This window comes from Telmatherina bonti, assembly GCF_933228915.1.
Source record: "Telmatherina bonti genome assembly, chromosome: 8".
Classification (NCBI taxonomy): domain Eukaryota; kingdom Metazoa; phylum Chordata; class Actinopteri; order Atheriniformes; family Telmatherinidae; genus Telmatherina; species Telmatherina bonti.
The window spans coordinates 23,345,417-23,361,624 of NC_136626.1; the positions used below are offsets into that span (position 1 = coordinate 23,345,417).

General features: G+C 35.8%; 1 protein-coding gene across 3 annotated transcripts; it reads left to right on the plus strand.

The window, feature by feature from the left end:
- Positions 1–1,231: 1,231 nt before the first annotated feature.
- On the plus strand, positions 1,232–15,435 carry LOC306759171 (FAS-associated factor 1-like). 3 transcript variants are annotated; one of them, XM_079244706.1, is made up of 7 exons: positions 1,232–1,514; positions 3,501–3,569; positions 6,112–6,158; positions 8,759–9,037; positions 10,085–10,174; positions 10,628–10,719; positions 12,805–15,435. In XM_079244706.1, the coding sequence occupies exons 1-5, from the start codon at positions 1,455–1,457 to the stop codon at positions 10,104–10,106; spliced, it is 477 nt and encodes a 158-aa protein (XP_079100832.1). In that variant the 5' UTR covers positions 1,232–1,454; the 3' UTR covers positions 10,107–10,174; positions 10,628–10,719; positions 12,805–15,435. The 3 variants fall into 3 exon arrangements, with proteins under 3 accessions (XP_079100832.1, XP_079100831.1, XP_079100833.1); XM_079244705.1 differs by having other exon boundaries at positions 8,759–9,024; XM_079244707.1 differs by lacking the exons at positions 1,232–1,514; positions 3,501–3,569 and adding an exon at positions 4,002–4,119 and having other exon boundaries at positions 8,759–9,024.
- The last annotated feature ends 773 nt before the right edge of the window (positions 15,436–16,208 follow it).

The following is a 16,208-nucleotide window of genomic DNA, read 5'->3' on the forward strand; positions in this document are numbered from 1 at the left end:
TTACTGATGTCAGTTACAAACAATAAAAACCGTGTATTTGGTAGTTGTCTGTGTCCAATTAATGTTCATGATCAACATAATTATCAGTTGATCAACTTTGCATAATCAATTAAACCCACCAACATTATGTACATCAGGCACATCTTCAGGGATACATTCAAATCAAAGCTTTAAACAAAAACATACACCCCAATTCACACCATTCCTGAAGCAATCCAGACTTTCAGATCCTGTATTTTTGCCTCCCAAATCAAGAAAATATTTGTGGAAAACACATTTAGAAGTATTAAATTGTTTGTTCTGTTTTTTTGTTGGTTTTTTTTTGGGTTTTTTTTTATATGAAAAGAACAGATACAAGTTACTCAGTCTGCCATAAATGTCATTGATAAGTTTTTTTTAAAACTCCTGCTATGATACTCTGAAGACTGCCAAAAGGCTCAACAGAAAATGTGAGGTGAAAATGAAAATGTAAAACTGTGAATGTGAACACAATGCCTTCACACTGTAGGCAATGCAACTGGCTCTGCATAACCTAACTCTGTGAATGCTTCTCTTTCTCTGACATCACACTCCTACAGCTGCAGTTATTTTCATTTCAAAGTGAAAACCCCCTACCCCATATTTATTTGAAGACTAAAGTTACTTTGAAGGTAAAACATTGGATACAATGGATTCCCGTTAGAGAAAAAATATTTGTACTGCAATACACCATGAAAGAAAGTGCCAGTTGTTTGTTAGCTTCTTTGCCTGGTGACTTATGAAAAACAGTGTAGTAATCTGGCTAACTGGTATTAATAAGATGGTGCTTGAGGATTTGGTGTCAGGGGACTACTTGCTTTACTTCACAGACAATATTTTTATAGGCCAACTTTCAGGATAAATCTGATAGTAAGAGGAAAAGGATATGGTCTGAAATCAATAAAGCCCATTTCTCCAAAGGAAATCACACTACATTTAACATTTAACATTAATACATTTAACATTCATAGATGTTCAGTGAGAGGCTTCTTCAGGTCCGATGTAAGACTGAAAGATACAAAAGATCATTCCTGCCAGCAACCATCCGCCTCCGAAACAGGACCTCCTCAAGTTAATTACATACTACAATATTGAATTTCCCTTTGGGGATTAATAAAGTATTTTTCATTTAATTTCATTTCATTTCATTCTCGCTTTGATGTTTTACAGCATCTGAAGCCACTTTACGACAGCCGTAAAGCAATGGGCTAGCTGAGAATAATGATAGGAGATAACAGAACACTTTAGCGTTACTTTACTGAACTTTGTTTTTCTCAAGCCGTCAATCCTCGTTCGATTTATTATATTAAATCTGCCAGCATTTCACCCGCAGCTGCCACTAAGGAAAACAGTTTTATTTCGACCCGTGTCTTTTTTGTGCGGTGAAAAAGCGAGAAGAGCCAGAGAAGAGGACTCGCTTTTAGCCAGTCATTGCCATGGCCTCCGATAGCGGCGATAGCAACATGGATAGAGAAATGATTTTGGCCGATTTTCAGGTATGTCTTCCTTGAATGTTTGCTGTGTTTAGTTTAATTAATAGTAATCTGCCTGCCGGTGTTGAGACGACTCGGGCTGCTGTCAACAACAAAACACACCACGTCGTAAACAGCAAACGGAGATCAGCTCTCTGTAGTTAGCACACTGAGCTAATCCACTGACAGTTCGCTAACTGACCCGCAACACAGTTTAACCCAGAGTCTGTTGTTTGTTGTCTTACATATGTACACAACGACCACGTAAAGATGTCTATCTAAACAGTTGAATAGTGCGTGTTTTTTGTCGATTGGTTTGGTTAATGAACAAACTGCTCAACCGAATAGAGAGCTCATGGCGATTGTCAACTTGTTTACAGTTTTCCTGTGTTTAAAATATTCGCCGGACTTCTACATCTTTTACGACAGCAAAGCAATATTAATATAACAGCACCCTCGGTCTTTTAATTTTTCAACCATACATAAGCTTTGGACCGTAAGAATAATTCCCCATAAATGGATAGTAAGTTAACCCGTCGGAAGGTATTGTAATTTATTTATTTTTAAATCTGACTAAAGCAACATATAACGTAAACAATGATTTACCTTCAGTTACTCAGCTTCTCTTCCTATCCTTAGCTCGTTTGTGGCCTTTTGTTTGACATATAAATCAGCAAGTTTATTATAATAAAATTTATCTAAAGCTCTGACCAATAGTATACTCTACAAGGGTATACAAAGATATATTTTCTCTGTTTATATTGATCTATATAGGGAAAACAGGAATGACTATAGCAGGAGTGATTTTAAAGAATTAATAACTCTAGGAAGGTCTTGGTAGTTTTCTATGGCTTGCAGCTGCATAGTAATAATTTAAATAAATTAAATCTTAAAAAAGGTGTTTAACAGCAAGCCATTATTTTAAGATTATATTACTATACAGCAATTTTAAACGTAGTCATATAAACAAGTAAACACTAATTGTTTTGTTAAAATGATTTTAGAAGAGGAAAATCTTGAATGATGATGAAATTCATTACCATTTCAGACTGAAGCTAACAACCCATGTGCTGTCATAGTGTCCTTAAAAAGCATTCAGATGCTGGTGTACTTGATGTATCCATTTATTTTTTTTAAAAAAAATTCAGTCATGTGCTGAAGCAAAACTTGGCAGGGCATTGAAGACTATGGAGCTATTTTTTTTTTTTATTAACATCATGCTTTCTGAAGCTCATATACTCTATTGTATTTACATACAACTGATTTAGACTATGTCTTTATTTTTGGTTACAGCTTTTTCTGTTTGTGCTATATATCGACCTCATTGCTACTTTGTAGTGTACATGTTGAGTGACATGTTTGACATATGTGCCTAACCTGAGCTTACTGGTCCTGAACTGTGACTGGAGTACAGCCAAGAAATTAAAATGATATATATATATATATATAAACAAAAAAAGATAAAGTAAAGACATGTAATGTATCATTTTATTGACAATGCTCCTGAGTTATAGTGCAGTGAAGTGGATTAGCAAATGATGATTAAAATATTGATGCTACACTTGTATGCATTTCATTCAAAGTAGAATCCTGTAGATTCAACGTTTTATGATCATTCAACCATAACTGGCTTTTTAACTTTTGTATTAGGGACAAAACATTTTCATTTCTCTTCAGAGACTTAGTTTGTTGTTTTACCGGCTGTTATATTTTACTCTGATTCTGATGTTTTGGATGTGATTTTATTATGCATGCTACAAGTGTTTTAAAGTAAATTGCAGCAGCTGAAAACTACCGTATACTACTTTTAGCATCCACAATGAGTTTTCATGAACTGGAGAAATGGCATAATTCCCTCTCTAAAGGTAGAGTACAGGGATTTAGTCTGACTTAGGCAGTTTTAGTGATGAATTGCAATTTTTTTTTCTAGAACAGTGTGGAGCTAAATGTTCCACGTAGCTTGTGAAATGTTTTTCTTTCTAATATTAAATTGTGTCTCTTCTTTCACAGGCTTGCACTGGAATTGACAACATTGCAGAGGCTATCACTTTGTTAGAGCTTAATAACTGGGACTTAGTGGTAAGTTCATTATCTACAGACTTTCAGCTTTACTCTTAAAAATGCGAAATACCAGTTTGAGTGAGCAGTTAGCACCCAGTTACAAACATCATGTTTTTGTGAGGCCCAAATCCTGTCTTTACTGGAGCCAGAAAGGTCAACATGAGAAAATATGTATCCTGAGAGGTGTGATTGAGTGAACAATACATTCAGAAACACTGAGATAGAATATGGTCTGTCACATTTGCATGAATTCGTGATGAGCCCTTAGAGCAAAGTGCATATTGAAAGGGGTCAGTCTATAATTAGATTCATGCTGGCAGGAACTCAAAGCAGGGAGCAGTAGGACAGACATACAGGACTGGACTTCCTGCAGCTATTACCTTGATGACTTGCAGTTTCTTTGCAGTCAGCTTTAGTTAATAAAAAATAATAATAAAAAAAAAATTGTAGTCTTAATTTCAGACAAAATAGCCTGATGTGTAAAAAGCACAGGCTATAGTGAAAAGTCCTGAGAACTTCAGAAGCCATGCAGTTAGTGTAAACTATGTCTGCACCACCTATCTTTACAGTAAGTACTCTCCATAGAGGTCATATTGTTGCTGTAGACATTCACTGTTATACTCGCAATGCCAAAAATGATGACTTTCAGATTGTTCAGATTTCACTATTCTAACCCTCATTAGCCATGTCCTCAAGCCTATTTTAAGTAACCCTCTGTGGTGTAATGTTTTGTGAAATGTGCTAAAGAATTCGTTTGTAAACTGACACCAGACTTATTTTGTTTTTATGTGTCACTTTAAAGTAGTATTTTCTGAAGTGATGCCCTTGGCTTTTCTCTTTTAATTTTTACTGCCAAGTTTCCAGCTCTGCAGTAAATGCATGCCAGACTTTGGGTAGTTTAAATTTATTTTTAAACAGTAGCACTTTGAAAGATTACATTGATGCAAACTGTCCTAAACCTCAGGTACTACCTGTAGCCTGTACCTGTATCTTTATAGACATAAAAACATATTGTTTCTTTACAAGTTAGATGCCATCTTCACACCTCACATTTACTTGACAAATAAGAGAATGTAAATGCTGCTGAAGGCCTTAACAATAGCCCTGCTTCATTCAAGTGTCCGAGTAAACTAAGGAAATCGAGTCAGTACAACATGACCTGACAATGAACCAACAATCACCAGTTATGTTGTTTAAATATGTGCTTTGCAAAGTGTGAGTTTGTCTCTCATTGAGGAGGACCTATACCCTACTTTCTTTATTTTCCAATTGACCAGTTATACATTTAATATGGTCAATTATGAAAAGAGGCAAAAGACAGACACTGTGAAGAGACACTGGTTAATAAAAGTAAAACACAAGGAAATTTGTACCTCTAAATAAATGGACAAATTACACTACACTGTCATTAATATAAGGGAAGACTTAAACCCAAAAGAGCACCTAGTTACCTAGTTCTGCTAAGTAAAACTAAAGTTAGACTTTTCCAGAAATTAAACTAAGTACATAGACTCAAAGATGATTCTGAGATTACTTGACTTTACCACAGAAATCACTTTATATTGCTTTTGATTTGAAAAGTACCAAATCAGTTTAGATGATGCATTTTATATCAGTCAAAAATAATTTACAGCCTTGGGAAAAATGTGGTGGCTGTTTGTCATCAATGTGACTACATATTTAGTGTTACTTCAAGTGCATAGGATGTAAAGACATCTTGAAGTTAAACTTTTCTCCTCTGCAGGTTTGTTGAAAAATCGAAGCTGACTAAATGATTTTTTAAGTTCCGTTCAGAATCACTGTTTGGTTTGTGCCAACTAGGCTACAGAAGTAACAATATGTTGACTTCATTTGCAGTTAGTAAATCTTTAATTTTTACAAATTGACTTGGTTTTAAATATTTAATTGTATTTCCCCCTCAAAAGACTCATTTTGATGTATTACTCAAAACACAGCATAAAGTGGTGTTATTTTCTTTAAAGTACAAATTTTTGAACTACAATTTTGTTCACTTTTAATTTAATACCTTTTTTTTCCTTTTGTCCATTAATGTTTTCTCTGTTCAACACCAAAAGAATTGTAAATGTGTTTGTAGCAGAACATACCAACTCACATTAGTTTGTTTGTTGCACAGTGTAGAATAGTGTGTTCAGGAGAAGTCTGATCAATTGTCCATTGAAACAAAAGCTCTCTGCAAAGCTGACTGTGGTTATATTTGCCCTCCCAGTTCTCTTTGTTCTGATTGGAGTCTTTAAGTCAGCAATATCACACACTCTTGTGTATTTTGCTAGCGCAGCATAATGATAAATAAATTCTATTAAGTATAACAAAACAAATTGAATATCAAGTTTTATAACTGTCAGGTTCCTTAAAGCTTTCTGCTGTACAATCATTTGTCATGTTTACTTTGAATCTGTTAATGGTTTAAGATAAGACAGGTTTTACCTGATCTTTACAGAGAGTCACATATTTTAGTAGCAGAGATGTGGCAATTGATGCCACACATAAACAACAATGACATTATTTTGTACTCTGGAGCTGACTTTTGCTTTCATTACAGGCAGCCATCAATGGTGTGATACCACAGGAGAATGGGATCTTACAAAGGTAATGACCACTGTGCCACATATTTACTTTATTATCAAAGAAAATCAAAATATCATGTATATCTCTTTTATGCACTGCTGTCTTTTTACCACACTAGGAAGACCACATTAAAAAATGTTAATGAAAATGCTGTGGAGATATAAAATAGCTGGCTGTGGGGAGGTCATGTTCATCACTGAGCGCTATGTGACAGAAGTACATTTATGTCTATCAGCTGTCAAAATATTAAATAAATATCAAAGCAAGGGTTGACCGTCTTTGTTTGATACGTAAACTTCTAGTTTACATATATGTTCTACAGAGCAGAAAGAAAATCTTATTCTGTATAACCTGCTTCTTTGATGAAATATCATCTGAATGGATTCTAAGCATTTCCACACATCAGTTTGAACTTTGATACAGATTCAGCAAATCAGTGTCAAAATAGAGGCTACTGACCTGGAAGGCATTTCTCCTGCTGTGATCTCTGTTCAGCTTATAATAGAGAAATTATATGAAAGCTTGCAACGGGAGGGAAATTTTCTGTCAAGAACTGAATTATACAGTTCTGAATTAATATATCTGAATAGAAGGAATGTTTCTTTCAGGCTTTGTGCTCATCACTTTGCTCCAACGGTTAGTTGACACACACTGCACTAATGAAAATCCTCCAAACCCTGCAGATTTTCTGTTAAACCATTTGCGTATCATGTAAAGTGGCCTGAGAATATTGCTGGTGTCTCTAGAGGGCACAGTTGCTTTCAATAGAATCTGGCCGTATGACCAGCAGCCAACACATTTATTAAGTAGTTGGCATTGATAGGAGTAAGTTGGCGTTTCCCAGTAAACAGACTGATGTCTTGACCTGAGCTGGAGCCAGTTTGAAGGTACATAAATATTCCTGCCTAAAACACATTTCTCTTCTCCCTTGTGTCCTTTTCATTCATTTTCTTGTTAGTAAGAGTTGAAAATTAGTCCTTTTCAGTATTTGAAACAAAACTCGCAGGTTTCCTGTCTAGTTTAGACATTTCTCTCAAAGTCTATTAGCTTTTTGGGGAGTAAAATATCCAGCTGTTGCATATCATTTACATATAATCTCCACTTTATGATCCCGCCACAGTACATTTTTGAGAAAAAAAAAGGTCTGCTTCAATTTAAGTTTCTGACATCTTAAACACTTACCTGTAACTCAAGTTCAAGGTAGGGTTTCACATGTTGCAGCTGCTATATAAATTCTTTGTTGCATGAACAAGGCGATCATCCTAGGTCATTGCAGAGCAGTTTTTGTAATGAACATGTTCTTAATCACTAGAAAAATGTTTAACAGTTGCACTGTTTTTGATTTTCTAAACAATTAGATTTTGAAAATTACTCTATTACCATAGTTTTCCTCCTGAAAAAATGGCAAGCAGGCCAAGGATTTTACAGAAAGACATCGGGCACAAAAGTCTCTTGAAAACAAATGATTGAGCTGAAAAGAAGCTGAGTCAAAGTATGCTTGAGTTTGTAGAGGACTTGTTAAAGGTTTTTAAATCACCATATCTGTTGGTTAAGTCTCTTCTCTGTATAGGCTTCTGCTGTATTGTTTGTAAATTAAGGCTCATAGGGCGATCAGAAAGACTTCTTTTTCACACCAAACACACATAGCAAATATGCTATAAAAAAAACTCTGACTAAAATATTTCTTATACATTTATTGGTTCTGTATATTCATAGGACCAGAACCAATGTGAAATTTATCCTGAAGCATCCTAATTCCAACTGTTTTCACCCATCCACACAAGTTTGTCTGAACTTTCACTTGCATGACTATGTAGAAGCTCATCTGAAGATGCAGATAATTTGAGAAAGTGGGGAACTAAATTGAGGGCTATATTTCCAATTACAAGCATTCATTTTTTCTGTTGACGATTAAGGATCCATGCCATCACATAGCTCAACTTTTTTAAGGTGTTTAGTGCGTGAACTGGCATTTAAACTTGCATTTAAATATTTGGAAGGGATCTTGCATCTTCCTTGCACAGCATTAGCGTTTGGTTTGTTTGGAATTATGTGAATGAGACTTAGGCATTCATTTTGATTGTATGGTTGGTATTTTATTTGTGTTAATTTTACATTATAATGTGCCCCTACACAGTTGAATTACTTATTGTTCCTGCAGCCTGCTTGTGGAAAATTTGTGGTGGTATATAAATTCTTCTGGACAGTGAATCGCCAACTGTATAGCCTAAAAAGGAAAAAAAAAAAAAAAAAAAAAAAGACGGCTTTGTTTAAAAGCCAGGACTCCCACTCTGTAAGACGGTTGCAGCCTACACTTCAGGGCACAAGGAGCATTCTTTGTTGGGGTCTAAATGGAAGCATAAGTTAGTGTGTTGTGTGAAACCCAAGTCATATGACGAGAAAGCAACAGAGAAAGAATAACTTAAGAAAACATGCAGATTTTCTTGGGGAGAGAATAGGATGAAAAGCCCTTTGCCAATTCTGTTTTTTTTTTTTTAAAGCATCTCTTGTGTTTTGTAGTTTTCTTTACTTTATATTCTTAATAATCTTTGACAACACATGCTATTTTGAGCTCCTCTATCAATTCTCTGTAATCAGTCTTTTGCAACATCTTTTTGTAGTGAGTTTTCCAGTGAAGCAAGTCAAGCAACAATGTATGGACCCCCTAGCCACTCGGAAGCAACTAGTGCAGCAGCTGGAGGTGCAGTTCCTCCTCCCTCTTCATCATCTTCATCCTCTTCTCCACAATCATCCTCGGCTTCATTGGTCTGCCCCATCAACCCCTCCTCTCGGCACATTGTAGAACGTCAGCCACGGATGCTCAACTTCCGGGTGGAGTACCGGCAGTGCTCCGTGGACCTGGTGCTCGAGGAGGGCAGCACAGTTGGTGAGTACACAGTGTGAGTACACACTCACTCACATACTTAAATAACTTGTTGACCTTTTCATACAGAACAAAAACATTGTCTGTCACCCTGATTGTCTTTAAGGCACACTATAAAAAATAGTAGATGATTAACGATTACATATTTATTAATTGTCTCATTGGTTTAATTGTGTTGGTATAGATTATTGGTATAGATTTGCAGCTACATCTCAAAAGCAAATCTGCGTTTTTTTTTTAGGTTTTTATGGTGACTCTTTTTTTTTTATTTTTGGCTTAAAATGAAATTTGCAACTAATGCATATCTAAAACATTAATGTAGGAAAAACAGTTAATTAAGTATTGGAAAAGTTTGGTAACATTAAGGCATCCTAGAGTAAGGGGCAGGAATATGGAAAATTATGTCATGGGAAATTATGGCATTTATGGTGACCTCATTAAGATGTTTTAATAAAGAAGAACACAGCAATTGGAGAATAATTATGAAATATACTGTAACAAAAAAGTCACACACACATTCTTTTGAACCACCTTTAACTTTTGGACTTTGACAAATATCTGCATCGCCACTATTGATATCTGCCACCAGAGTTTGATGTTTTACTCCAATTTATGGTATTGATGATTTTTCTCCAGTCATTTGCCATCCATCTTGCACTATATATGTAATGTTAGCTTTCTCCAGACAGTATAAAACTGTCTTATGTTGACTCTTATTATCTCTTACTGGTTTGTTGATGTCCACTTGCGAGTGTGTGATGCAGTGTGTCAAGTAAAATTAGGCTCCAACATCATGTAGCATCTCAGAAGAAAACATTGTGAAGTGCCATTCTCAGACTGAGGATACTGCTGGGAAACAACAGCTCCAGAAATGCACATAACAAATGTCACTGTCATGAAATAAGTCAGGAATCCCACGTTTTACAATAAAAAAGTTACACAGTACGTCTATTAAAAAATTTGGGCTATAAACAAGTTGCACCAATTTTTGGCCTGACAGTGTAATTGCTGTTACCTTACATAATTGCAATGTTTGACTGATTTTCTTTATTTCAACTCATAGGAGAAATCAAACAAATCCTTGAGACAGAGCTTGGTGTTCCAGTGTCTAAAATGCAGCTGAAGGGATGGAAGAGCGGAGATGTCGGATAGTGTAAGTACTTTTTTTTTTTTTTTTTAAACCGAAAACAACACAATTAAGCAATAAAAAATAACAAATGAATTTCATCTGTTCTTCCTGTTCATAATTTTTCGATGATCCATTTCGCTTTGTCTTTCTTCCAATTTTATGTTCATGTTTCAACTAACGCTGTTAGCCAATGTGTATTTTAGAATAAACCATAATATGGCTAACATTACTTCTATAAAAAGTTCTCCTCCTTATGCATTTCATAGGGATGTTTAATTTGTTTAGAAACTATATTTTCTGATCTGGCTATGTAGCTTTGAGTTGATGCTTCCTAAAATATTCAAAGATGTGTTGCTTGTTTTCGATGTGATCAAATATTCCTTCCATTATAAGCTTATTTCCTCCGTAACTATATTTCATTTTCAGTAAACAGAACAAATTGTAAATATGTGCATTTGTGCCTGTGCTTGTAATCAGACTGTGCTGAGAAGTTTACACCTGCCCAAGAACAACAGCCTGTACGTCCTGACCCCAGAGATCGCCCCGACTGCCAGCACCAGCAAAAACAGGTACCCGCTCTACTGTACTCTTTTCTTCTTCTTTTCTTCAGGTGCATTTTTAATTTTAATGTGGATTTTCAGCTTGACACACATATACAATGAAGTACTTCAGTGGTAATGTGAGTGCAGTACTTATTAACCAACACTAGGTGGCGGTCTTTGCTCACTTGTATAATGGAAGCGTCCAGAATTCAAACACAGAACTCCTTTTGATTGATTTACTGAGATGCGTTTGACCTGTTGGTTATTCAGTCTTTTTACATCTATTGTGACATTTTCAAAAGAGAGTCTGCTGCTTCAATCTTTGTTAAGTCAATAACAATTTCCTCCCCATATTGTATTTTTAACATAACATTGTTGCCTGCTTGATGTGGCGTTACAACTTGCTCCATAAGAGTCACATACAGTACCACTCAAAAGTTTGGACACATCTACCTATTTCACTTGAATGTGTAGATGTGTCCAAACTTTTCACTGGTACTGTATATCTACACATAGCTCTTGTTGATATCACGTTCCAAATCACAAAAGTCTGCCGCTGTAGTAATGTTTATGGAAATTTTAGGAAAACATACTTGCTTATTTCAGCTTTTGCTTATATGAATGTATTCCCTCTGAAAGGTCAGTGGACTAATTGATAAGATTCTCCAGTATTTCTGTCATGCTTAGCAGGCGGGCATGTGTGTGTACTGGGATCAATATCAAGTTAAAATCATCAAAGAAATAATATCGCCTCCATAGACTTCTAACAGTGGGGTGATTAAGATATGTTTTGTTTGGATTGACATAGGCAGTTTGCATACTAAATTTTTGGTTTTTGAGGTTGTTTTGGTTTGTCATTATTTACGGTATATTGTGACAGGGCTTGAGTTTTTCTCTGTCTCTTGAGTTTTTTAAATTTTTGAGTAAAATGAGGACAATAAAGCTTCAAAGGTGCACTGCATAACTTACCAACCTTAAAATTTAGCAATTTTGGGTCATTTGACCGCACAATGAAAGCTGATGCGAGCATTACTGAAGTTACACTTTACAAATTTATCACATGCTATTAAACGGATAATAAACACACCAACCGCTTTGATGATTCAGCAAGGAAATGCACTGAAATAGAGGGAGAATGAAAAAGAAATTATACAGGAGTCAACATAAGTGTTTTTTACTAGCGGACGAAAGCTCACAGTATAGGTAGGATGCAAGATAGGTTCTGAAGTAGCTGTCGATAGGCGGCGCATCACTGAGAAAATGGCATAAAATTTTGTAGCGTCTTAAAGGTGCCACTTTCATGATTTAGGAAAACAAAGAGATTCTTCTGTATGCGGACACCTGCATCATTAATTCTATGAAATAACTAAATCAGAGACAGTAATGTTTCACAGTGGAATAATTTGCTCCAAAAATGAGTATTTTCTTACTTTATCTTTTAATTGTTGCACTAAAAATCTTGTTACTGTCTGTATATAGTTGGTCTGAAAACTTGAATTAAATGAACTGCAATTTAATTATTTGACAATCCCCTTATGGAGGTGCTGTAAGGGTGTTTTAAAATTCTATTTCAGAAAATGTCAAACTTCATGAAATGATAAATCTCTTAAGTGTTGCATACAGTTTCCTTAGTTAACAGTGGATTAAAATATTAATTGAACTTTAGCTCTAAACCAGACAAACATCCACATGTCACAGTACACAACAAATTGCCAATAAGTCATTTGGCAGTTTGCCGCTTTGCCTGCTAGTTAGGCTAAGTGGTAGTTATATTGTGTTGGCAGCTAATGGCTGAGGTGGAGCAAGGACTTACTAAAATGTTGAGCATGAAATGATACTAGGATGGCAAATATACTGTGAAACCTGCAAAGACATGTTGGTAGAAAAGCATTTTGGAGGTATAACTGAATGCAATGAAACCCCATAAAGAACTTAAATTAGCCAGTCTGTCCTCATATCTCTTCAGTTAACTGTTAAGGTAGCATTAAAGTCCTACTCTAATGCTAGAACAATGTATTTTATAATGGCTGACCACTTTGTTGAACATCTTCTTTAGCTTTTCCTGCACATCTATGCTGTCTATTTCCAGTCTAACTGTGTTGACCTCTACAGGTGTGTCATCTGTATGATGGACTTTGTTTACGGAGATCCCATCCGGTTCCTGCCCTGCATGCACATCTACCACATGGACTGTATAGATGACTGGCTGATGAGATCTTTCACCTGCCCCTCCTGCATGGAGCCTGTGGATGCTGCACTGCTTTCTTCCTATGAGACCAACTGACACAAGCACTCATGGACCACAATGGATGCACACACATGTACACACCCACACAGAATACTTGCAAAACTTTCACCTTGATAACTTGTCCCCTGGAGTAGGACAATGCACAACAAAGCAGTGATGAAAAAGATTAAATCTGTGTGTGTGCGCTAACATATATGCTTGAATGTGTGTGTGTGTGAGTGTGTGAGTGTGTGTGTGTGTGTGTGTGAGTGAGAGAGAGAGAGAGAGAAGCTGACCTGCTGGACAGGACTGCATCTGGAAAAAGTGATTATGTTAAGAATGAGTAGAAGGAAGCTGGAGCAAGCGAAAAAGAGAAGCTGAAAGTTGTGACAAGAAGTCAAGGGTTATGGGGACATTTTGCAATCTGCTTTTAACTGTTACACACACACACACACACACACACACACACACACACACGTGTGTACAGTTCCTTGAAGTATCTTGAGTCAGAAAGAAGAGGAGAATCATTGCATCTCCATCACGTTTTTTTTTTTTTTGTTTGTTTGTTTTTTGTTGTTGGACTGCTGATGATTCATAACCCAATGCAATGTAGAAAAAGTTTTCTTTCAGGAAATGTTCCTGTTGTAGAGTCATATGTACTGCAAAAAACACATACGGATATGCTTGTAGACCAGACCCCGGATGGACATCACCAGAGGCTAGTCATTTTTTTGCTGAATGAGCACAGGCCTCCTCAACTTCAGTGCACAGGCCTTGATTTGTCTCTGTGAAAAAATAAGATTGTTTGATGGAGTAATTAGTTTATTGTCCTGTGGCTTTGTGAAATCTGTTCCGTTTATTTTGCCAGTCAATATTAAGGGCTCTGTTGAACTAGTGTTTACCAACAACGCAGACATAACTAAAGGAATTATGTGTGTGCGCTTTATTCACTAAGATGATGGCTAGCCAGTTCCTGATCAGATTTTGCATCCCTGTGTCCTTTTCTGTTGGCGAGAGTTCTGATCATTGGCCAAAGCACATGGCGACCAATCAAATAAATGTAGTAGATATTTGCACTTCTCAGCCAGACTTACAAGAGGATCATGTTAATTTAGTTATTACATCATTATTAATAGCTTCACTTGAAAATTGCAAGGATTTGTATTGGAAGTAGGAATGGGGACCTGACAGGTGACAGTAATAAAAAATCTAAATTAATTTGAAATTTTATGCACTTGTGAATTTCTAATGGTTTTTTAAATAAATATTGGAATAATTTATTGTTTGCAAAGAAATTGTCAGCTGAAAAACAAGTAATGTCAGATAAATTTCTGACTGTGTTGTCACTTTAAATATGTTGCATTTTGTCTCATTTTGTTTTCCATCAAGCGACTGTTTCCTTGCTGCATTTTATAGTCTGTTTCTAAGGCCAGGTCACCAAATTTACTACAAAAGCACAAAGACATTTGATTGTTCCGTTGTATTTTCATTAACTGCAAATCCCCGCAGGAAATAATTTGAGCTCCATGGGCATGACACAGATGAGTCAAAAGACATGCTTTTAATGACCTGTGTATCTGTGCGTACCTGCAAGCATGGGTGTTTTAAGGGTTTTACGGCAACCGTGTGTTTTTGAAGGGTTCCTGTTTGAACATAGGCCTCAGTCAGCACCTTAAATTTTGCACAGTACTTCAATGGACTTACAGTATCTCTATTTTATTCAATTCTCCATAATCAAAGTGGAGCTTCATGGCCTTAGGTTACACATGAGGGAGGGTTTAGAGGCAGCTGCTAAAACACAAAAGTTCAGTTAAGGTTAAGAAAAAGAGAAGCAGAGCACCACAAATGCTTCTGCAGAGATGTGGCTCATTATGCATGTCAGGAAGAATACTGAGGGCCTGTCAATATTGTTCTACTTTATTACCACCAGACTAATAAATGAATTGTCATTGTATCATGGTGTTTGGATTGTATCTGTATTTCATCACCAACAAACTCTTCCACTCTTCTGTTACAAGAACGATCTGTTGTACAATCTGTGACAGTTTAGCAATTGACTATTTTTGCAACATAGGCAAAGTTTTAGTCTCAGTATAAACTTTTATTAAGCCTGAACAAGGCTGCTTGTGAACGAGGTTTTGTGGATACAAATTTAAATATGTTTGTGTGCTATCTGCTGTCTTTGTTGAAACAGAGTCAATGCACAAAGTTGGGAACATTTTAAGAGGGCAGAGAGTAAAATGAGAAAATGAGAACACTCATTTCCCCGGAAATTACACAAACCTCCCTTTTATTTTTAACAATGATAGAGCTGCAGGAAATACTCAGTCACAGGAGTGAGTGCTTTGTGGCTCTTTCTCAGCGTGAGGAGGAAAACTTATTTATTTAAAAAGACCAAACTCACAGGAATGGTAAGTGAGAGCTGTTGCTTTCATCTAAGAGACTGAACGACAATGTTTTTTCATATTCGAATGGAGTATGTGTGCTGTATGTTGGTTTATGGATGCTTGTATATCATTTCCCTGTTTATAAACATAAGTATGCATATGCTCTGTACTAAAGACGAATAATAAATAGATGTTGCAACAGAAATCAAGTGTCGTGGTGTGATTTTGTTTCTTGTGGGGACAGTAAAAATGAGAAACTGTTTAGTAGTTTTTCAGTTTCAAGTTTGGCAACGCACACAAGAATGTGTGACCTTACTTCCTATGTTTACAACTGAAAGGTTTCTTGATCAAGCAAGTTCCTAGACCAGTTATCACTCAACTTTTTACATGGTATTATGTCATATATCTAAGATTTATATTACTTTCAACACTTACAAAATGCCACTTGTAAAATAAACAGTAGTTTTTTAAAAATTATTTTGAATATGTAGAGGCTCCCTTGAATAGAATAACGCAGGTCATAAAATTGGCATTTAAAAAAGTAGAATGCTCAAACACATCTCTTGTCTTATTTTTTTGCATTTGTTTCCCTTTTTGTTTCTTCACTTCTATTTAAGTACTAATAAATAAGACAAACATAAGCTATGGATTTTTTTCAGCATAAGTAGCATTTATCAGTTTTATTAACATGTGAATGTGCTAAAGTATGACAAAAATGATGAAATTGTATTGAGATTTGTTGCTTTTATTTGATCATTTAATACATAGAAAAGGTAAGACAATTCAATTTCAGTAAATGCATAATTTCAATGAACAAGCAGTAGAAGAAACAGCATTAATATGATTCTCATATTTATTCTCTGCTTTTTTTCAACTGGGATTCTGTGAAATAACCTCGACCT

Coding starts and splice junctions, on each gene's coding strand:
- LOC306759171 (XM_079244705.1), top strand. CDS start 1,455: ATGGCCTCCGATAGCGGCGATAGCAACATGGATAGAGAAATGATTTTG. Junction 6,159..8,758: donor GAGAATGGGATCTTACAAAG/GTAATGACCACT, acceptor ATCTTTTTGTAG/TGAGTTTTCCAGTGAAGCAA. Junction 9,025..10,084: donor CGAGGAGGGCAGCACAGTTG/GTGAGTACACAG, acceptor TTCAACTCATAG/GAGAAATCAAACAAATCCTT.